General features: G+C 47.1%; 1 protein-coding gene across 2 annotated transcripts in view; it reads left to right on the top strand.

The window, feature by feature from the left end:
- Nucleotides 1–24,232, top strand: part of ARHGEF3 (Rho guanine nucleotide exchange factor 3) — a 381,307-nt gene that overhangs the window by 35,758 nt on the left and 321,317 nt on the right. The window contains exon 2 of one of the 2 annotated variants that reach the window (XM_066246135.1): nt 5,069–5,161. The exons of the other annotated variant lie outside the window; for it this stretch is intronic. Coding sequence (XP_066102232.1) covers nt 5,118–5,161 — 44 coding nt within the window. The 5' untranslated portion in view covers nt 5,069–5,117. The remainder of the gene's footprint in view (nt 1–5,068; nt 5,162–24,232) is intronic. 2 annotated transcript variants of the gene reach the window in all.

The raw sequence follows: 24,232 nt of genomic DNA, 5'->3' as shown, positions 1-24,232 counted from the left end.
ACTTGACAGTAGCAATTAAGTTTAAGTGGTGTGGTTCGTATTGCAAGTCCTGCAGAAGTTTGGGGGAGGCTTTGGGAGGAGATGGGGCTCACCGTGGACATGTCAGGTTGTGAAAGGAATGAAGGGGAGACAGAGGAAGGAGCGTGTGGCGGGTAGCGGGAACGTGCCAGGATGGTCTGGTAGGCAGCAACGAGCAGGGTGTGTGGTGTTGAGGAGGTCAGCTGGGATCTGCTCCGTGAAGAGGTGACGGGATGCAGCCTGTGCAGTGGGAATGGGGTAAGAGGCGCAGGAGAGCAGCAGCTGCTTCCTCCTCTCCCCCTCCCTGCCTCCTCCTCCTGTTCCTCCTCTTCTTCTTCACTTATAAATGCATTTATGTGTTTTCATAAATACGGACCTCAAATTGTGGGGTGCAGAGTTGGGAAATTTAACATGGTTATATCGACTTAGAGCAGGGGTCCCCAAACTTTTTACACAGGGGGCCAGTTCACTGTCCCTCAGACCATTGGAGGGCCGGACTATAAAAAAAAACTATGAACAAATCCCTATGCACACTGCACATATCTATTTTAAAGTAAAAAAAAACCAAAACGGGAACAAATACAATATTTAAAATAAAGAACAAGTAAATTTAAATCAACAAACTGACCAGTATTTCAATGGGAACTATGCTCCTCTCACTGACCACTAATGAAAAAGGTGCCCTTCTGGAAGTGCAGCAGGGGCCATGTAAATGGCCTCAGGGGGCCGCATGCGGCCCGCGGGCCGTAGTTTGGGGACCCCTGACTTAGAGAAAATCGACATGCAGCAACTATTTTTTTGAGAAGATTACTGAGAACTCGGGTGGAATATGGGGAAAACTTTGAATAGACAAAACAATTGTTAAAAATTTTTTAAAGCTTCTTATTGAGGTGTAACATGCCCACTGAAAAGGGCACATACCATGACTATACAGATTGATGGCGTTCAGTACCCGAACACACCTGTGAAAGCAGCACCCATGTAAAGAAGCAGAACCTTGCCAGCACCCCAGTGGCTCCCTCATGCCCTTTCTCACCACTGCTCCCCCACCATACCCCCCATCCTGACAGCTACCAGCTCGGGGTAGTTTCACCCGGTTCTTCCCGAGTTCTTACGGACTCGTGCAGCACGCTCTCTCGAGTTCGGTGCCTTTGGCTCAGCATTGTCTTGTGAGAGTCTTCGTGCTGTTCATGCAGTTGTAGACCATCCATGCTCATTGCTATGAACCACCACCACTTGTTCCATTCATTCTACTGTTGATGAACATTTGAGTCACTTCCGGTTTGGGGCTGGACATAGGCCAGATTATGGCCCCGCTATTCCCTGGTCACAGGTACCATTGGTAATGCCTGTGACTCTGTCACCTTACATGGTGAAGTTAAAGATCTTGACATGGGCTATGATCTTGCATTAGCTGGGTGGGCCCAAGGTCATTGCAAGGATCCTTAGAAGAGGGATGCAGGAGGGTCTGGTTCAGGGAATGGGATGTGACAGTGGAAGCAGAGATGAGAGGAGAAGTTTGAAGATGCCACACTGCTGGCTTTGAAATGGAGGAAGGAGCCATGAGCTGAGGAATGCAGGTGACCTGTAGAAACTGGAAAAGGCAAGGGAATGGATTCTGCCCCAGAGCCCCCAAAAGAAGAACAGCCCTGCTGACCCATTTTCAACCCATTTTTGAACTCCAGACCTAAATGATGATAAATTTGTGCTGTTTTAGGCCATTAAGTTTGTGCTGAATTGTTTTGGCAGCTACAGGAGGCTAAATGCAGTGTTGTTCTATATAGTACAACTGAGAACATTCTAGAAAATGCCTCTTGATGCACCTGTGTACTTAGCAGTGAATGCAAGTTGAATAGTTACTGCCACCGTCTTCCAGGGTGGTTGGACCATTTTATGTTCCCACCAGTAGCAGATGTGAGACTTCTGATTGCTTCATATGCTCACCAATACTTGGTGCTTCCCAAAAAGATGTATTTTTCAGTGAAGACTTGGCAGGACTTAATGTCCAGTGGACACTTTTCAGAAGGTTGATGCTCAGCAAATGCTAGTCAGAGTGGACCTAGCTAACTGAGGAGAGGAGGGGGAGGGGCAATGCATTATAATTCCTCTTCCGTGGAAGTGACTGGGATGGAAAATACTGATGAACTTTAGATTAGTACAGAACTTTCCAGCTGAAGAGTTAGAACAGCCCTTATTTTTGTGGCTTTCTGATTACTCAAGGTGAATGGTGGGTATTACTCAAGATGTGAGGTGGGAGAAAGGCCCGTGCTGTTCAACCAGCTCCTCAGAGTTTGAGAACTGCCCTTACCTACGAGTTGTGACCTTGAGCTAGTCACAGCCTCTGGGCACTCTGGTTTTGCCTTCTAGCCAATGGGCATGATCCCGCTTCCCTGGGGACTGGGGGGTGGATGAATGGAGCGTGAGTGAGCACCTGGGTGTCCTGCCCACAGGGGAGGTGTGGAGTCAGCAGTGGCTGTTACCCACAACGGCATTAAGCACATAAATTCCTTTTATAGAAGTTGGCAATTCTGGATTCAGAGTGTTCAGGTGGCTAAATGGCTGCCTTGAAAGGGGTCTGAGAAAGTCAGCCACTTGGTCCACATCCCAGGTAGGTAAGGTCAGGCTCATGGTCCAGCCCTTTCAGGCTTTATAGAGACACTTTCTCCCCACAGCCCTGAAACTGCTTTTGAAATTATTTGTTTATCCATCCATCCATCCATCCAGCTGTAGTGAACTTTCCCATGCACATTATATAATACCATGGTTAGGAACACTGATTCCCAGAACAAATGCATGGGTTAAGCCTTGGCTTTATCATGCTCTCTGCATGGCCTTTGATAAGCCTTTACCTCTTTGTGCCCAGTTTCCTGACTCCCTAAATGAGGCAGTATCGCCTCCTCACACTCATGTGAGAATTGGATGAGTTAATCCATGTCAGTGCCGGGCCCTTGGGCATCCCTCAATGCTGGGGTACAGAGACAGGTGCCCCTAGTCTCTGCCCCTAGCCATAAGCTAGTGGGCAATAATAGTTTATTGATGGCTGTGTACAGGATTCCTTCTCTGAGATCTGGAAGGAAAATCCTAAAGCCTTGACTCTGAATGAGCTGGTGGGCCATTGGAGGGCAGGCTGTGACTTCTGAGTACTGCTCGGGAAATGTGGCTGTGAAGAGAGTCCCGTTGGCATCATTTTGGGACATAGGTGTCAAATCCCTCTGTGGCAGTTCCTGGGCTGCAGAAGAGCTGTAACGCTGAGCAGACATGGCTTCCAGGCTAGGGGAGGCAGGCTGCGGTGTTCACAGCTGCAGGAGTGGCTGGTATGGGCTGCTTGCTTTCTCCCCTTTCCCTTCAGAGCGTGGAGGTGGTGGCACCTCTGGAACCGAGCTCAGGTCCCACTGCCCTTCCATCTCTCATCCTTCCGGATCCATGTCTTCCCTTTTACCTTATTCTGAGCCCTCCATAATGCAAATACCTCAGCTGATGAAGTTAAGCTCTGATGGAAGCCAGAGCAGTGGCCCCAGATGCTAAAAATATCTCATGGCATGAGGCATGCTCTTTGTAAGTTAAAGGCACAGTGTTGGAAGCTGTGGCTGGGGTTCTCCCCAACACTGACTTTGTCCAATGCCTGTGTTGCAGGGGTCCCGAGTATCTGGGCCTGCTCACTTGAATCTGAGAGTTAATCTAATTGGTGTTTTCATCTGGGAGCAGGCCAGACCCATGGTTGAGCCTGTGGAGGAGATTTGGCCAAGCAGGCCAGTGGTGCTCAGCAGTCGGAATGACAGAGGCAGTGGAGCTGGGCCGTAGAGGTGGCACCAGCATGGAAGATCAGGTGTGTCAAAGTTACCCTGAACTTCCTATGGTCTAGGATGCACCAAGTTGGAGAGCAACACACCATCCCTCAATATGGTTTGTAAAACCAGTTCTTTTATTTTTATTTTTATTTTTTTGAAACTGACGATTGCTTGGCTAACACTAAACGAAGTAGCTGGTTTGTGTTTGGAACCATGTTGTCAAAAGGGAATCTGTTGTTTAATGCTGAAACCCCACTCCTGGTGGTGAGGAATGCAGGACCTGAAGAGAGAACCACGGAGTCGTGTCTCAGACTCACCGTGGGACAGATGCTCAGGGAGCGAAACTGTGGGTGGAATCCTCCACCCATCAGCATATATGCTCTCTCTCTAGCTGTCTGTCTCTGTCCCCGGGTCTCTCTTAGTCGCTGTCATTCCTAAGCACAAAGACGTGAGTCCTGAAATGTGGATATCACACATTTGGATGGCATTTTACCATACCAAGTGATCATTTTCTAAAGTGAGGCTAACCACTCAGACTTGTGGATCGCAGCATTTCTAATCCTGTGCCAGAGATTGAGAGTCTTGAGAATCTTCTCACTAGAAGATGATACATACTTATCAACCCTTCTTCACCCATCAAACACTGATTGCATTACCCACTTGAAATTGCATGTGGTTTTACCAAAATTGTAACCAAATATAGTTTGGCCTCACCCATCTCTATAGATACAGCATTTCCCAGGTTCCAAATAACCAAATCACCCTCAGAAGTGTCCTAGTGAAAATATTTAATTATAGTACCAACTGGGATGAAAGTTAAGTAGCCATAAAAACGGGACCCAATGAAACAGTGACTCAAAGAACAAGGTGAGAAGGTAGCTGTGCTCCATGCAGTCACAGACCCAGGTGCCTTCTAACTTGTTGCTCTGTTATTTCCAAGAGCTTTGTCATCATCTGCATGGTCAGGGCTGAGTTCCAGTCAGTAGGAACCAGTGGGACAAGGCAGTGTGTCTTAGTGGCACACATCACTTCCTCTCCCATTTCGTTGGGAATTCAGATACCTGGCTGTACCTACCCGCAATGATGCCTGGGAAATGTAGTCCCTGTTCAACCTGAATTGCTATGGAAAAGGGGAGAGTGGATTTTAATGGACACTGGGCAGCCTTTCAGATATTCCCTTTTATGTATTTAATGCAGCTCCTTCGTGTGTTTCTAGCATAAATGCACCCAGGTTATAAATATCAGTTGTTTTGCTTTTTCAGAAAGGAGACCTGGGCCTGCCACACTGTGTCTGTGGACAGTCCCACAGTAATGGATCAGTGTGTCTTCAGAGGAATGGAAGAAAACAAGGAAAGGTAAAAGTATCTTTAAAAAATAAAATTAAAAATTTTTTACATGTAACAATGGAATACAATACAGAACTTCGTCTAATGCCAGCAAACATTTGGAGCTAACCAAATTTCATATGTCCCCAATTATATCTCTAATTTTGATATCAGAAGAAAGATGCCTTTGTTAAGCATGAGGGGATCTTTCTAGGACTTAGAAGGAAGAGTTGGTATTAAATACATAGAAATGTGTAGAATTAAATATTTAATTCCCAAAACTGGACTCTCATTCCAGGAAACTGTGGACACATGCTCAGATGTGAAACTTTGGGCACATAGTGTGTGGTCAGTCCTCCAAGAGGGGATGGAGACTGACCCTTACTCTTCGCAGCGACATCTTTTCCTAAAGTCGTCATCTCCTCTTCCTTCTATCTCCTTTTTTCCCCCTTAAAAATAAATATATTAATTTAGTCTTAATGCCCAGGAAATACATGAATACATTTTCCTTGTTAAAAATAAGAGTGAAGTTCCCATTGATTTTCTCCTGCCCCAGTTTTATTTCCAGCCCTACCCCCACCCCACTCCTGCCTTTCCCAGAGGTAATCACTAATCTACTTTGTGCATTCGTTTCCTTCCAGAACTTTTTCCAGGTGCCTGCATACATAGAAAAAAGTTATTCTTCCTTCCTTCCTTTTTTCTTTCTTTCTGTTCTTTAAATACAGGCTGTAATTCTATGCTTGTTGGTCTATTTTGTAACCTTTCCAATAAGTCCATTATATATCTTAAAGTGCTTTCCAGATAGTAGTGTGAATCTGTCTTGTTTTTGTGCTGCAGCAGAGTGAACAGTGTATCCACAGTATGAGAATATCCGTCTTTATAGAGCTGTTTTCCTGCTGGTGGGAGTGGCTAGGTTCTGTTTTTTGCCTTTATAGCACCTTTGTGATATGCTTTCTGGTGTATGCCTCCTGTGCATGTGGACAGACTGCTTTCTTGGGTAGTTACTGAGGAGTGGAGTTGTTGGGTCACCCTGTGTATACATGTAAGCTCTGAATAAATATTGCCTACTTGTTCTCTGAAGAGCACCACTTGTCAACCGAGAGCAGGTGTCCTGTTTACCTGCCTCCTGCCACACTTCTGCTCTTCATGCTTTTTCATTTAGCCAGTCTTTCGCTGAACGGCGGCATCTCTTTGTGATCGTAACTTTCTCCCCCTTCTCTTCACTCTGGGGAAGTTCATCTTCTCAGATCTCTCTGTTACCTGGTTTTATCTCCCAGTGGCCCTGGAGAGCCTCTGTCCTCACAGGAAACCAGTGACCGTCCTCAGGCCCAGGGCATCTGGGTAACCTTGGTCCTTCTCAGGAGTAGGTGCCACTTTATTTTCTCTTCTAGAAAGTCTTCAAGTATGCCCCTCTAGGAGAGGTCGTCACAGGATTACTTGCTTCTCTTCTGATCCCTGAGGCATTTTGAAGAACCTTGAGTTGGATTTCTCTACTTCAGGTTGTTTTTATTTTTTTTATTTTTCTGAAGCTGGAAACGGGGAGAGACAGTCAGACAGACTCCCGCATGTGCCCGACTGGGATCCACCCGGCACGCCCACCAGGGGTGACGCTCCTGCCCACCAGGGGGTGATGCTCTGCCCTTCTGGGGCGTCGCTCTGCCATGACCAGAGCCACTCTAGCGCCTGGGGCAGAGGCCAAGGAGCCATCCCCAGCGCCCGGGCCATCTTTGCTCCAGTGGAGCCTTGGCTGCGGGAGGGGAAGAGAGAGACAGAGAGGAAGGAGGGGAGGGGTGGAGAAGCAAATGGGTGCTTCTCTTATGTGCCCTGGCTGGGAATCGAACCCGGGTCCCCCGCACTCCAGGCCAACACTCTACCGCTGAGCCAACCGGCCAGTGCTACTTCAGGTTGTTTTATCCACCACTGCTACTACCACCACCACCACCATCATCACCATCACCACCACTACCACCATCACCACCACCATTACCACCACCATCACCACCATTACCACCACCACCACCACCACCACCACCACCACCATCACCACCACCACCATCACCATCACCACCACCACCACCATCACCACCACCACCACCACCACCACCACCATCACCACCACCATCACCACCATCATCACCGTCACCACCACCATCATCACCATCATCACCGTCACCATCACCACCACCACCATCACCACCACTACCACCACCACCATCACCACCATCATCACCGTCACCACCACCACCACCACCATCACCACCACCACCACCACCATCACCACCATCATCACCATCACCACCACTACCACCATCACCACCACCACCACCACCATCACCACCATCATCACCACCACCATCACCATCACTACCACCACATCACCACCACCATTACCACCACCATCACCACCACCACCACCACCACCACCACCATCACCACCACCACTGTTGCCACAAATACCACCACCATCACCATCACCATAATCACCACCACTGCCATAACTACCACTACCACCACCATTACCACCACTACCGCCACCACCACCACCGTTAACAAAGGCAACAATATGAGTATTTGCTATGCATCAGGCTCTTTGTGGGTCAGCTTACTTACCTCCTTTGATTCTCACAGTAGTTCTATAAGGTGGGAAGTTATGTTGTTAACCCCATTATGGCCAGCAGGTGACATTAGGATAGAAATTTAAAACCAACCTCAATAACAAAAAGAATAACATAAAAAACTCTGTCTCCCTGTGGAGCCCCAGGTGCTAGTCATTGCTCTCACTTTGACAGTCAGACTCACAGTTGCCAAGTGGTAAGTTCTTCTTGTGGTCGTAGCTGTGGAGCCATCATGCCATGTCTGTGGTTGTCTTGACCACACCCAGTTGTTATTTCTTCTTGGGGCCTTCCTAGAGGAGGATGTAGGAGATGAGAGTAGTGTTTTGGGTTTTGTCCCCATCCAGCTAGTGAATGGGGGCTCTTGTGTAGCACCAGCCCCTCTGTTCTAGTGCACTGTTGGGGGAAGCAGCTTCACTTATTCATCCAAAACAATTCTCTGCAGAGGTTTTTCAGGTTGGGCATATTTGTCAGGGGGAGAAAAATCTACTTTATTAGAGTAAACACACCCACTCAACTGTGGAGGGAAAGGAATACTCACCCCTGATAGACCTGATCAGCAATCTACCCTAAAATGTTTAACTTTATTTTATTTATGTATTCATTGCTTGTTTTGTTTTTATATTTTGACAGAGACAAAGAGAGAGAGTCAGAGAGAGGAACAGATAGGGACAGACAGACAGGAAGGGAGAGAGATGAGAAGCATCAATTCTTCGTTGTAACTCTTTAGTTGTTCATTGATTGCTTTCTCATATATGCCTTGACTGGGGGGCTACAGCAGAGCAAGTGACTCCTTACTCAAGCCAGTGACCTTGGGCTTAGTCCAGCGACCTTGGGCTTCAAGCCAGTGACCTTTGGGCTCAAGCCAGTGACCATGGGGTCATGTCTATGATCCCACGCTCAAGCCAGCAACCCCATGCTCAAGCCGGATGAGCCTGCAATCAAACCAGCAACCTCAGGGTTTTGAACCTGGGTCTTCCATGTCCCAGTCCGACACTCTATCCACTGCACCACGACCTGGTCGGGCAATTTGCTTGATTCTTTTATGTTCTCTGACCAGGAATCAAACCCACAACCTTGGCGTATTGGGGTGAAGCTCTAACCAACTGAACTACCTGGCTAGGGTCGCTTAACTTTAGATCTAGTTCTAAAAGCAGGCAGAGTGCAATTTGAAAGGCCTTCCTGAACCCACCCCCCCATTATGTTTCAGAAACCTAAAATTCTAGAGCTAGAAGAAATCTGGGTTCGTTGTACTATATCTTGCATCTTCATCATTATAGTTTTAAGCATTCAGGCCTGGAGTGATGAAATGATGGTCCAAGTTCACACAGAGAGAGCCTTGGTCCCAGATCTCCAGGATCTGGCTCTGGCCCTGGCTCTGGCTCTGCACAGCATCGTAGCTACGTTTCATGTGATATCAGGAGACTGCTCAGATCTTGTTCCAAAACTAGAACTTATTAGCAGATAGTACTTGAAGAAACTAACCCACTGACCAGTCAATTGATTCTTCATTCTGTGGGCATTTACTGAATTCTACTATGTGCACCAGGAACAAAAATATGGATAAGATATGAATTGTTAGGGAATTCAGTCTTGGGGGTTGAGGAGGCAGTTGCATACAGTATGAGGAACGGTTATGTGGAAAACTTCAATTCTTCATTGGTTAATGGGAACAATGCTAGTATCTCCTGCAGTGGGCTGTTGGGGCATGTCCTGAGTTAATCATAGTAAAGCACCTGGTATATAGTGAGCACCTAATAAAGGCAACTGTTTCTTTTCTTTTTTCTTTTCCTTCCTTTTCTTTCCTTTCCTTTCCTTTTTTCTTTTCTCTCTTTTCTCTTCTCTTTTCTTCTTTTCTTTAGGGGAGATAGTGAGACAGACTCCTGCAAGTGCCCTGACCGGGATCTACCTGGCAACCCCTACCTTGGGCCGATGCTCGAGAACTGAGCTATTTTTAGTACCTGAGCTGATGCTTGACCGACCGAGCTATCCTCAGTGCCTGGGGATGATGCTAGAACCAATTGAGCCAATGGCTGTGGGAGGGAAAGGGGGACAAAAGGGGGAGAAGGAGTGGGAGAGAAACGGATGGTTGCTTCTCATGTGTGCCCTGACCAGGAATTGAACCTGGGACATCCATACACCAGGCTGATGCTCTATCCACTGAGCCAACTAGCAAGGGCCACAGCTCTTTTCATTTTGTTAAATTTTTTTGCTACATAGAGTGAGGAACCTAGGAAAACTTTTTCTGTCAGGAGAGTGATAGGGCCAGATTTGTGTTTTAGAAATGGTAATCAGGTGACTCAGTTTCTCAACCTCTATGTATTTATCTTCATAGTGTCTACCTCTTCCACTGGACTGTGAATTCCATGGAGTCAGGTCTTGCCTGTTTTGTTCACTATGATGTGCCTTGGACAGAAAGTCAAAGTAGCCAAAGATATAGACATTGGATTTTTGAATGGTTTAGCATTTTTTTTTTCACTAGGAACTTTAAAATATTGTTGTAGACAAAATCTGGCTGTGTAACCTCGAAGGTGTCTCTTTACTTTCTCAGGTTCCTCGTTGACTTGAAAAGGGTTGGTTGATTGATGAGTTTCCTTTCAATCCTAAGATTATAGGTATATTATTTAAAACAACTGTAAGCCACTTGAGGGCAGACAGAGTATGTTTGTCTTCTTGACTCCTCAAGGCAGTGCCAGGGATCTAGTAGTCACTCGCTCAACATTTGTTGAGTAGATATGGAAACAGGATAGGCTCCTTATTACATTCATTGCCATAACTCCGTAGACAGCTTATTATTAAATTATTGTTGAAGTAATTAAATGCGTGCACATTATCTTACTTGAGACACATGAAGACCCTATGAGGAAACTAATATTATTTTACAGATGAGACACTGAGATTTTGAGAGGGAAAGGGCAAGGCTGTGGTCTTATAGCAGCAATGAAAAACCTAGACCCAGACTTAGTCTCCTGAACCCCATGTTCTGCATTGTGTTTATTTTTCTACCGAACCAAGTCTTTACCTGTCCTTGTACTGACCAAAGGCACCAATTAGGACAGCATTTTGGAGGATCTGTCATGAAGCCACTGAAAAAGCCCTTCAGTAAACCTGGCTGTATGACCAGTAGCCACAACCACTATCACAGCCACCTGGCCCATGCAGGTTTGCATTTGATTCAGACAGACGGTAATGAAGCAATGGAGTCAAGAACTGGTGGGCCATTACCTTTAGTCCTAGCTTGCACCTGGCGGGCAAGAAATACACACAGTGGGAAAACACATCCCTTTCCATTCAGGGCTCCCAAAGCCACTGACTTATCCGAGTTTCCTAGAATCAAAGGTTTCTACCTCACCAGCCTTATTCACCTCTGTTCCTCATCTCCTTCTCCCTGCACAAACTCTGCACTAGCTGGCTTCTCCTTCAGCACTCCACCATCTTGGCTGCCTCTCCTCTCCTCCACATGGCCTTTCTCTACTCTCTTCCACATAGGCTCCTCTGCCCCATTTTATAGTGTAGAAATTAAAATCTTTTTTTTTTTTTTACAGGGACAGAGAGAAAGTCAGAGAAAAGGATAGATAGGGACAGACAGGAACGGAGAGAGATGAGAAGCATCAATCATCAGTTTTTTGTTGCGACACCTTAGTTGTTCATTGATTGCTTTCTCATGTGCCTTGACCATGGGCCTTCAGCAGACCAAGTAACTCCTTGCTCGAGTCAGTGACCTTGAGTCCAAGCTGGTGAGCTTTTTGCTCAAGCCAGATGAGCCCACGCTCAAGCTGGCAACCTCAGGGTCTCGAACCTGGGTCCTTCTGCATCACAGTCCAACGCTCTATCCACTGCACCACCGCCTGGTCAGGTGAAATTAAAATCTTTAATCCAATATACAAACAAGGAAGTCTCTGATACAAAGTCACTTATCTGAGGCATAATGGGATTCCTCATGAGAGTGCACCACACTACATCATGCAACAGTCAAGGGTGGGAAAGGCTGTCTTAAAACTAAGCCTTAGGCTATAACGACCTTGCCTACTTACAGCCTGTCCTCCACACCCAATGCAAACTATAAGCGAGCAAACTTATACATCGTATTTATAAACTTATTTGACCAACACTGGCTAATCCTCTACATAGCAAATTATGATAATATCTGCTAATTCTGGGCACCTCCTACAGAGCTTTTTATATATGTTAGCTCCAAATGTCATAACAGCAGAGCAGAATACACATTGTTTGCCTCAATTTTGCAGAAGAGAAAACATTTTTAAGTACCTGCCCCAATATCACAGGTAATTATGGGGCTCAGACTTGAACATGTGTCTTTGACACTCTCAGTGGAGAAAGCCCCAGCCTTGTCACCACCCCCTGCTTCAAGGTTCTACCCGTGCAGCATGTCAGTAGTGTGATCTATGCACCAGCAAATGTGGGGGCTGCACACTCTACCTTCTCTTTAGAGACCCCTCAATGCACATTGACCTTTTATAGGCTGTAAAGCCAGTAGCCACAGCCACCATCACAGCTTCCTGGCCCGTGCTGGTTCGCCTTAGATTTGGACAGACGGTAATGAAACAACGGAGCCAGGAACTGGTGGGCCATTACCTTTAACCCTAGCTTGCACCCAGTGGGCAAGTAAAAACACACACTGGGCTCCAAAACCCACTCATTCAGTGCTTACAAAGCTACTGACTTATCCGAGTTTCCTAGAATGAAAGGTTTCTAGCTCACTAGCCTTATTCACCTCTGTTCCCCATCTCCTTCTCTCTGCACAAACTCTGCACAAACTGGCTTCTTCAGCATTCCTCCATCTTGGCTGCCTCTCTTCTCCTCCACGTGGCCTTACTCTGCTCTCCTCCCTGCTCTCTGCCCTCCTCCTAGAACACAATCACTCTTCCCCCGAAACAACATGATCTCTCTTCCTTTTAAAACCTTTTGGCGCAAAAGCCCTCCCCCAACACATATTAATAGAATCACACCCATCCCAAGCAAGAAGGGCAACTAATATCATCACCTGGGCGATGGGCTTCCACGTGGGCAGCGCCATCTTTAACAAAGTGAGCATAATATATATATTTTCTGCCCAACATAGGCTCTGTTGGATACTGTGAGAAAGGCCATGTAAAGCCAGTGGCCGCGGCCACCATCACAGCAGCCTGGCCCATGCAGGTTCGCATTGGATTCGGACAGTCAGTAAAGAAACAATGGAGTGGCCCTGGCCAGTTGGCTCAGCGGTAGAGTGTTGGCCTGGTGTGCGGGGGACCCGGGTTCGATTCCCAGCCAGGGCACATAGGAGAAGCGCCCATTTGCTTCTCCACCCCCCTCTCCTTCCTCTCTGTCTCTCTCTTCCCCTCCCACAGCCAAGGCTCCATTGGAGCAAAGATGGCCTGGGCGCTGGGGATGGCTCCTTGACCTCTGCCCCAGGCGCTAGAGTGGCTCTGGTCGCGGCAGAGCGACGCCCCGGAGGGCAAAGCATCGCCCCCTGGTGGGCAGAGCATCGCCCCTGGTGGGCGTGCCGGGTAGATCCCCGTCGGGCGCATGCGGAAGTCTGTCTGACTGTCTCTCACCGTTTCCAGCTTCAGAAAAATACAAAAAAGAAAAAGAAATAATGGAGCCAAAAACTGGTGGGCCATCATCTTTAATCCTAGCTTGCACCTGGCGGGCAAGTAAAAACACACACTGGGCTCCAAAACCCACTCATTCAGTGCTCACAAAGCTACTGATTTATCTGAGTTTCCTAGAATCAAAGGTTTCTAGCTCACCAGACTTATTCACCTCTGTTCCCCATCTCCTTCTCCCTACACAAACTCTGCACAAACTGGCTTCTCACTCAATACTCCACCATCTTGGCTGCTTCTCCTGGCCTCCTCCATGTGGCCTTCCTCTGCTCTCTCTAATCTTAATCTCAGGAACAGAGAGAGCAAGCTCCCATTCTGCCCCCATTTTATAGTGTAGAAATCCAAACCTTTAATCCAATATACATGTAAAGCCAGGAGCCAGGGCCAGGGCCACTATCACAGCAGCCCGGCCTATGCAGGTTCGCATTGGATTCGGACAGTCGGTAAAGAAACCATGGAGCCAAAAACTGGTGGGCCATAGCCTTTAATCCTAGCTTGCACCCGGCGGGCAAGTAAAAATACACACTGGGCTCCAAAACCCAGTCACACTCAGTGCTCACAAAGCCACTGACTTATCCGAGTTTCCTAGAATCAAAGGTTTCTAGCTCACCAGCCTTATTCTCCTCAGTTCCCCATCTCCTTCCTTATCCCAGATACAAACTCTACACAAACTGGCATCTCACTCAGCACTCCGCCATCTTGGCTGCTTCTCCTGGCCTCCTCCACGTGGCCTCCTTCTGCTGCTGGCTCTACTCTCTCTGCTCTCTCATGCTAACCTCAGGAACCAAGAGGGCAAACTCCCGTTTTGCCCCCACTTTATACTGTAGCTTCACAACCTCTAATCCAATATACAAAGTAGGGAAGTCTCTAATACAAAGTCACCTCTGAGGCATGATTGGATTGTACCACCCTACATCAAAAAAGGGTGGGAAAGGCTTAATCCCAAAACCAAACCCCAGGCTACAATTCTCAACACACATTAATATCACCTGGGCAACGGCCTCTTTAACAAAGTGAGCATAATACATTTTATCTGCCCAACAATACAAAATAGGGGAAGTCTCTAATACAGGGGTCCCCAAACTACGGCCTGCGGTCCACATGCGGCCCCCTGAGGCCATTTATCTGGCCCCCGCCGCACTTCTGGAAGGGGCACCTCTTTCATAGGTGGTCAGTGGAGGAGCATAGTTCTCACTGAAATACTGGTCAGTTTGTTGATTTAAATTTACTTGTTTGTTATTTTAAATATTGTATTTCTTCCCATTTTGTTTTTTTACTTTAAAATAAGATATGTGCACTGTGCATAGGGATTTGTTTATAGTTTTTTTTGTAGTCCGGCCCTCCAACGGTCTGAGGGACGGTGAACTAGCCCCCTGTGTAAAAAGTTTGGGGACCCCTGCTCTAATACAAAGTCACTTATCTGAGGCATGATGGGATTGCACCATCCCATATCAAAAAGGGTGGGAAAGGTTAATCCTAAAACCAAGCCCTGGGCTACAAGGATTCAGCCTGCCCACAGCCCACCCCCAACACACATTAATATCACCTGGGCAACAAGCTTCCATGTGGGCAGTGCCATTTTTAACAAAGTGAGTGTAATATATTTTATCTGCCCAACAGGCCACATATGACTGAGCTTAAGCCAACAGTGCCCAAGTGCCCAAACAAATCAGGCAACAGGCCTGTTTCTTCCCTGCAGTGTCAACTGCTGTTTGGAGGGAACCATATTCTAAGAGCAGACTGTGAGATCTTTAAGAAGTCAACTTGGGGAGGTGAAGTGCTTTGTCCCAGGTCATAGGGCTGGTGAATCTGAGAGTTAAGGCTATAGCCTCAGGTCAGGAGAGGATACATGCTCCCTTTAGTTGGGTTTCCAGCTTCTCAAGGTCAGCAACTGAACTGCTGGGAGGTGGAAGTAGAGCAGGCCCCACACAGCCCTTGGGGCAGTGAACAAAGAGCTAATAAAAGTCAGTGGCCAAAACAACTTTGGCCTAAGGCTGTGATGGAAGCTGATAAGCAGGGAGAAGAGGACAACAAGGACAAGGGGCAAGCCCAGTCTAAAGGTGGTACAGACCAGTCCCCTGTACGGACCAGCACAAGGCTCTAGGGTAAATCTCAATTTGGGGTCTAGTCCTTCACATTGCCATCTAAAAAATGTTTCCTAGCCTATTCAGTCTACCAAAGCTGCTCCCAGGCCAAGAGCCTGCTGTGTGCTGGGCCCTGCCTGGGTCAGAGGCGGAGTCTTATCATTGCCCCAGATAAGACCCCGCCTTACAGGAGAGTCAAGTCGAGCAGAGCCAGCACAAAGGAGGTGCTCAAAACACATTGGAAGAAATGAGCATGCCAGAGAAAATAGTTTATTTTCATAAAAGAGACGTGAATTTGAGCAATCTGAGAGTGAAGGCCCTGCCTAGATCCCTTCTTTGAGCATTTCCTCAAGTGTTTAAGACTGCTGAGCAGTGATGGGTGTTAAGTGACTGACTGACTGACCTGTCAAGTGCATGCATGAATGAGTGAACGAACACACAAGGGAAAGAACAAACGTAGACCTTTCCATTCCTCCAACAGAGGGAGAGTCCTCACCATCTGCCCATTTCCCCACAAGTCTACCAAAAGCTCATGGGCCCACCCCACAAAATCCTCCTAACATCAGAAATTTGCTTGCCAAACTCTACTGCTGCACATCTGAGGAAATTGAGGCACTCAGTGCCGGGAGCAGCAATACAACCCACCCGCATCGCTGATGGCAGCAGAAAACTGTACTCCCCTGGCGCTTGCTTTTCTGGAACTCCTGTTTTCTTGTCAGCAGTATCTAGAAGCAGACGGTGCAAGTAATGGTTGCTTAGCAACAAATGTGGGACTAAGTCTCCTCACAATAAAGTCTCTTGGTTAAAAGGCAAAATGTCCATAAGTCACTGGAGCAAAACTGTTTCTGGATGTAAGGTCTGTGGGCAGGGCTTCTGAGGAGCCCTCTCCTCAGGAAAAGTGAGTTTGGCACCAGGCCAGCTGAGGTCCTTCTCATAAGAAGGCTTTCTTGCCTTCTGAGGGTTCACCTCAGGAATGCAGGGTCCACCCCTTGTCCTTATCTACCCCCTCCACTTGTCAGTTCAGAAATATGACTGCACCTACTGTGTGTCAGACCTACACCCTGCTTCTCATCCAGTGGGGACCCTCATCATACCTTTTCCCTGTAGATGGGGGCTGGGAGTCCCTCTGTGGAATGGAGAGCCCCTGCTGTGGCTGCCCCAGCAGTGGGGGGCTTCAGCCAAAGTCACACAGCCCCTTAGCAAGTTCCTAATTCCAGGCAGTCTCCTTCTCACAGGGCGGCCCTTGTGACAAGAAAGCTGCCAGGAGAGTGCTTAATGGAGGTGGTGAGATCCTGACCCAGCTGTTGAATTTTCCAAGTCTCAGTTTTCCATCTGTGAGGGTGGAGGACAGTGGTACTTAGGCCATAAAGTTGATGTGAGGGTTCAGTGTAGTAAGAAAGGCTTTGCTTGTGGTCACTGGGCACCTGGGACACTCAGCACATGGCATTAGTGTGTTACCAGCCTGTAAGTCATCCTCCCACCAACCACAGACCCAGAGGGAGCTGTTAGAGTACATGCCCTCTCCTTTCCTGTGACAGTCCCTAAGGTGTGGTGGTCACTTTGAAAAAGTCGTTCAGCAGTTATTTGAGTACCTACCATGTGCTTAGCACTCTTCTTAGGCACGCTGGAGATACAGTCAGACATGGACCATGTTAGCAGTCTGGAAGAGAAGATACATTTATGTAATGGGAGACAAGCAGGGCTTAAACAGGGGCCCAGCGGGGTCTGGCACACTGTGTACCTGGGAAATGTTTAAAAATACACAAACTGGAGGGACTCGGAAGGGCCCGGCACTCTGAGGTGGCACCAGGAAACACAACTCATGGGACACAGCAGATGGGAAAAGTGTCCTTGAGGGTTTTGTCTCTGGCAGGTGAAAGGCAGCATCTGTCCTGATGCTGAACCCTGATGGGTGGAGAACCTGTGCCGTCAGTCTCCCTCCTAGGCAATCTGATAGAAAATTCCTGCCAGGCCCCAGCATAGCACTTTGCCTGGAGGGAAATCAACCTTTTCAACTCTGATGGCCCAGAATCAGGCTTGGAGAGTCATGCAAGGATAGGGTGGGGGCATGAGTCCTGATGGTTGACATGCTCACTGGGCCCACAGAGATGCAGAATTAACGAGATGCATTTATGAAGTGCTGTTTTTGTCTGCGATGTTCTGCTACGGTGTGGATGGGGAAGAGTATTGAGACTTTTCTTCTTTAGGTGGGAAGAGAGGATAGAAACTCGGGTTTAAGCTTTCTCGGGATCGCTGCTGGGACTTGACATGCATGTGGCCTTTGTCCCAAGTGTGTGCCCTCTGAACAGGAACCAGTGTCTTCTTTAAGGATGGATGTTGATCAAGGGCTTGTTTTGTGCTAGGTGTGCTAAGCTTTGTGCTGGGCTCAGGGATAGATTTGTGACTAGGACAGGCAGGGGCCTGATGTTAATTTAACAGGGTCCCTGCCCTGGAGGGCTTTGCAGTCCAGCTCTGGTTTTACAAGGGCAGGGAACTAAACAGTAAGCAGAACACAGGGTGATAGGAACCTTGAATGGGAAGGAGGGAGTCCTGAGGCCAATTCTTGGTTTGGGAGTAGAATTAAGGGGAAGGGTGAGGGTAATTTGGCTAGTGTGGGGGACAAAAGCTCAAATTTGTAGTGTTTGCCTATTTCTGTGGTGTAAATACTCCTACCATGGTTAGCTTCAGCCTACTAACATAGTCACTGCAATGTGCATCAGTTCTCCCAATGGGACCCAGCTCTAGCACACCACTGTGTAAGTCACAGTGAGGGCACCTCCTTTGAGGGCACTTTCGGGATCTGAATTGAGTGGGTGGGACTGGACAACGTGAAATTCCTTAGTGGACTTCAGAGCATTGTGTAAATGTAAAATGGTGAAGGTTTCTCATAGCTTTGAAGTTTCATAACTGTAAAGCTAGTCACCATCACAGCCACCTGGCTCATGCAGGTTCGCATTAGATTTGGACAGATGGTAATGAAACAACGGAGCCAGGAATTGGTGGGCCATTAGCTTTAATCCTAGCTTGCACCCGGCAGGCAAGTAAAAACACACACTGGGCTCCAAAACCCACTCATTCAGTGCTCACAAAGCCACTGACTTATCCAAGTTTCCTAGAATCAAAGGTTCCTAGCTCACCAGATTTATTTACCTCTGTTCCCCATCTCCTTCTCCCTGCACAAACTCTGCACAAACTGGCTTCTCCCTCAGCACTCCACCATCTTGGCTGCTTTTCCTGGCCTCCTCCACCTGGCCTTTCTCTGCTCTCTTCTCTAATGCTAATCTCAGGAACCAAGAGAGCACAAACTCCCAGTCTGCCTCACTTATAGTGTAGAAATCAAAACCTTTAATTTAATATATAAACAAAGAAGTCTCTGATACAAAGTCACTTATCTGAGGCATAATGGGATTCCTCATAAGAGTACACCACCCCACATCATGCAATCAGTCAAGGGTATGGGGAAAAGCTTAGTCTTAAAACTAAGCCTTAGGCTATAACCACCCTGCCTGCTTACAGCCTGTTCCCTACACCCAATGCAAACTATAAGCAAGCAACATATATCATATTTAAAAACTTATTTGACCAACAATGACTAACACTGTCTCCCAAGTATTCTACTCAGGATCTATGTCCAAAAGCAACTACTTCAAGAGAATGTAAATCTTTTTTTTTATTTCAAAAAGGAAGAACATAGTACTTTTAGAAACCTAAGAAATTACAATTGAAAGAAGAAAATAGAGATTTCTTTCATCCTTTGAATAGAATCATTGGATGGGATTCTTTTCTCTTTTTTCTTTCTCTTTTTTTCTTTTTCTGAAGTTGGAAATGGGGAGGCAGTCAGACTCCCACATGCACCCGACCGGGATCCACCTGGCATGCCCACCAGGGGGTGATGCTCTGCCCATCTGGGGCATTGCTCTGTTGCAACCAGAGCCATTCTAGCGCCTGAGGCAGAGGCCATGGAGCCATCCTCAGTGTCCGGGCCAACTTTGCTCCAATGGAGCCCTGGCTGCAGGAGGGGAAGAGAGAGACAGAAAGGAAGGAGAGGGGGAGGGGTGAAGAAGCAGATGGGTGCTTCTCCTGTGTGCCCTGGCTGGGAATCGAACCCGGGACTCCTGTATGCCAGGCCAATGCCTTACCACTGAGCAAACTGGCCAGGGCCAGACTTTTTTCTTTTTCTTTTCTTTTTCCTTTCCTTTTCTTCTCTTCTGTTCTTTTTATTCAGTGAGAGTAGGGGAAGCAGAGACAGACTCCCACATGCACCCCGAACCTGGATCCACCTGGCAAGCCCACAAGGGGGTGATGCTCTGCCCATCAAGGGCATTACTCCATTGCTCAATGTTGTAGTAATATAATGTTATAGTAATTAAATATATAGAAATATAAAAAATATATAAAAATAATTAGAATATAATATTAAAAGCAATTAAGGAAATTAAAGTTATGCTGTCTGGATAGGAATTAATATAGTGTGTACAGATATGATAAACAGACTCTGTCTTTCATGCAGGGCTCAGTTAGTGTATATGTGAACTTACTTATGTTACATATAAATATAAATAAGAAGTGGCTTGATGTCATAACTCTGGGTTGATGTAGACAGGAGGCTTCCCTAGGAACATCTTAAAAATAGCTTGTTGTAGCATTTTAATAGATTAACATAAAAGGGGCTCCCTGTGAGGAACTCCCCAAAAGGTGGTTTGATGTGATAATCCTGTAGATTCACACCTGTTAGAAGGCATAGGCCAGAAAAAGTACTAAAGCTAAGGGGCCCCCCTTGCTGCGGTAGTCGCCAAGACTCCAACATGAACGTGGACTGACTCTGTGCCACTCTGACAGCCCAGAGGAGCATGCTAATGGGGGGGGGCATTAAGCTCTACCCAGGCACGCCAAAAGAATTTGTAAGTAATAAACTGTGTGATTCTTGCAACTAACTTCTGTGTCGGTTGTATCTTTCCTCCGGTGGCAGTTGGTATCAGCACTGATAAGCAGAATCCTCATAGCTGCCTCAAGAGTAGTCTCGAAGAGGCTGCCAGCCCTGCTGATAAGCAGGAGTGTTCCACTGCATGGGGAAATCGAATCAGGGACGCCTGATTGACGTAGAGCTCCTGAGCAGAGGCTTTGGAGCCATCCTCAGCACCTGGGGCCAATTGGCTTCAATTGAGCCATGTCTGAAGGAGGTGAAGAAAGAAGAAGAAAGAGAGGTGAGAGGGGGAGGGGTGGAGAAGCAGATGGATGCTTCTCCTGTGTGCCCTGACTGGGAATTAAACCCGGAACTTCCACATGCTGGGCTAATGCTCTACCACTGAGCCAACAGGCCAGGGCTGTGATCCTTTTCTTTTTTTTTTTTTTTTTTTTTAAATTTTTATTTATTTATTTATTTATTTTTTACAGAGACAGTGAGTGAATCAGAGAGAGAGATAGACAGGAACAGACAGACAGGAACGGAGAGAGATGAGAAGCATCAATCATTAGTTTTTCATTGCGTGTTGCAACACCTTAGTTGTTCATTGATTGCTTTCTCATATGTGCCTTGACCGCGGGCCTTCAGCAGACCGAGTAACCCCTTGCTTGAGCTAGCGACCTTGGGTCCAAGCTGGTGAGCTTTGCTCAAACCAGATGAGTCTGCACTCAAGCTGGCGACCTCGGGGTCTCGAACCTGGGTCCTTCCGCATCCCAGTCCGATGCTCTATCCACTGCGCCACCTCCTGGTCAGGCTGTGATCCTTTTCTTATTGGATAAATTTGACATATACTGTATTTACCCATGTATAAGGTGCACCCTTTTCCAAAAAATTTGGGGTCTAAAAACTGGGTGCGTCTTATACAGTGTTGGTTATGAATTTTTTTACTTGCATTTCCCACTTGAGGAGTTGTATGAATTTTATGATGAATAAAACTTGATTTCAATAACTTCATGTAAGACTTTTTTTTCAAGTTTTGGGCCCCAAAATTAAGATGCATCTTACACATGGGAGCGTCCTATACATGGGGAAATGCAGTAAATTGTGTAAATTTAAAGTGCAATATTGTGTAAATTTGAAGTGTTGCTTTGACACATTTATATATTGTAATATGGTTGCCACTGTAATGATATTTAGTACATTACATACTTACAGTAAAACATTATTGTGTTTATTCAGTATACTGTACGCATATTGTAAATAAGCTACAGCTTAATTAGTACTCTTTGGATGTGATCTTATTGCTCCCTTAGACTCACCCTCTCATTTTGCCGGTGAGGAAACTGCCCAGAGGGGTAATGTGCCTGGAGGTCACACCATGAGTTAGTAGCAGAGGAGGAGTTAGAATGTGGGTGTCCTGTAGCCTTGAATGATGGCAGTTAATTAGATGGATTCAATGCCCAATGTGTCTTTTGGCCAGGTTGTTCTCATGTTAGGACTAAGGAACTTTTTTCCATCTGTAAATTCAGACAAGTAAGAGAAGTTTCCACCATTTCCTGACTCCCCCTGGCTCCACTTCCTGTTCTCTCCCCAAGTCACTGCGGTCCTGTGTCTTTGGTGTACCGATCCACCATTTCCTGACTCCCCCTGGCTCCACTTCCTGTGCTCTCCCCAAGTCACTGCGGTCCTGTGTCTGATCCACCATTTCCTGACTCCCCTGGCTCCACTTCCTGTGCTCTCCCCAAGTCACTGCGGTCCTGTGTCTGATCCACCATTTCCTGACTCCCCTGGCTCCACTTGCTGTGCTCTCCCCAAGTCACTGCGGTCCTGTGTCTGATCCACCATTTCCTGACTCCCCCTGGCTCCACTTCCTGTGCTCTCCCCAAGTCACTGCGGTCCTGTGTCTGATCCACCATTTCCTGACTCCCCTGGCTCCACTTCCTGTGCTCTCCCCAAGTCACTGCAGTCCTGTGTCTTTGGTGTACCGATCCACCATTTCCTGACTCCCCTGGCTCCACTTCCTGTGCTCTCCCCAAGTCACTGCAGTCCTGTGTCTTTGGTGTACCGATCCACCATTTCCTGACTCCCCTGGCTCCACTTCCTGTGCTCTCCCCAAGTCACTGCGGTCCTGTGTCTGATCCACCATTTCCTGACTCCCCCTGGCTCCACTTGCTGTGCTCTCCCCAAGTCACTGCGGTCCTGGTGTCTTTGGTGTACCGATCATATGCTCAGGAGTTTTCTGTGGCAGCTCCTTTTCTCAATCCCATCCCCCATGTGGCTACTGTTTTAGTTTTAGTGGTTTGTGGGAGTTTTTCTTTTCTTTTTTTTGTCAATTTTTAGTTTTCAATGTTGTTCTCATCTTTGCTGGTTTATTATAATTCTCACTTGTCAACCATTTCTTGTTACATTATCTTCCTGTGCGTTTAACGGGCTAATATCTCATTCAGTTAACAAGTATTTATTGAGTGACTGCTGTGTGCCCTGCTCTAAGAATGAGTGAGCAAGAATTTGATGCTGTCCCTGCCCGCACAGAGGAGAGAGAGAGAGAGAGAGGGAGGGCATATGTGCCTTGACCAGTAGCCCAGGGATTCGAACCGGCAACCTCAGTGTTCCAGGTCAACGCTTCATCTACTGCATCACCACAGGTCAGGCAGGGCCTCCTCTTGTTTCTGTCCTCCATGACACTGGTGTTTGAAGAGTCAGATCCTCATTCTGGGTTTGTCTGAGTGTGCCCTCATGGTACCATTTACCCTGTTCCTCTGTCCCTTCTCTCCTAAGTAAAGCTCAGAGGCTGGAGTAGGTTCAGGAACAGCATTTCTAGTGACAAGACCTCCCTGGTGACATTGTCTCCTCCCAAGGTCAGGATGACCCATGGCTGGTGACACTGAGTTGATATCTCATTAAGACCACAGCCTGCATTGTGTTTTGGTTTAGATCTGATAGAGATGTTATATTGACCATAATTCTAACACATATTGGGAAGGAAAAAGCTTTTGTAATAAAAAATTCTTTCTGACCCTAAACACAGGGCTGGTGTTGTTTTTTTTAAAATCACAGAAACAAGCCATATGTAAGTATAGATCTAACATTTCTGCTTATTTGTTTAAGATTTTCAAATAAAATTGAATCTATTTGATATCTAACTGATAGGCATGTGGCTAAGGGAGATGTTTAGAGAAAGTCTTTACGCTTTTTTTTTTTTAACATTTTTTCCTCTTTTTTAAAAGTCTCATGTCAAGTTTGGTTTTTTTTTTCTTTTTTTTTTCATATTTCTCTGAAGCTGGAAACAGGGAGAGACAGACAGACAGACTCCTGCATGCGCCCGACCGGGATCCACCTGGCACGCCCACCAGGGGGCGATGCTCTGCCCCTCCGAGGCCTCGCTCTGTCGCGACCAGAGCCACCCTAGAGCCTGGGGCAGAGGCCAAGGAACCATCCCCAGTGCACCCCGGCCATCTTTGCTCCAATGGAGCCTCGGCTGCGGGAGGGGAAGAGAGAGACAGAGAGGAAGGAGAGGGGGAGGGGTGGAAAAGCAGATGGGCGCTTCTCCTGTGTGCCCTGGCCGGGAATCAAACCCAGGACTTCTGCACACCAGGCCAACGCTCTACCACTGAGCCAACTGGCCAGGGCCTGGTTTTTTTGTTTGTTTGTTTGTTTTTGTTGTTGTTTTTTTTACAGGGACAGAGAGAGAGAGAGTCCGAGAAAGGGATAGATAGGGACAGACAGGAATGGAGAGAGATGGGAAGCATCAATCATCAGTTTCTCGTTGCGACACCTTAGTTGTTCATTGACTGCTTTCTCCTATGTGCCTTGACCGCGGGCCTTCAGCAGACCAAGTAATCCCTTGCTTGAGCCAGCAACCTAGGGTCCAAGCTGGTGAGCTTTTTTTGCTC

The sequence above is a fragment of the Saccopteryx bilineata genome, chromosome 10 (assembly GCF_036850765.1).
Source record: "Saccopteryx bilineata isolate mSacBil1 chromosome 10, mSacBil1_pri_phased_curated, whole genome shotgun sequence".
In the NCBI taxonomy this organism is placed as follows: Eukaryota; Metazoa; Chordata; class Mammalia; order Chiroptera; family Emballonuridae; genus Saccopteryx; species Saccopteryx bilineata.
Note: the sequence above shows the minus strand (reverse complement) of the source record. Positions and strands in the feature narration are given on the sequence as shown.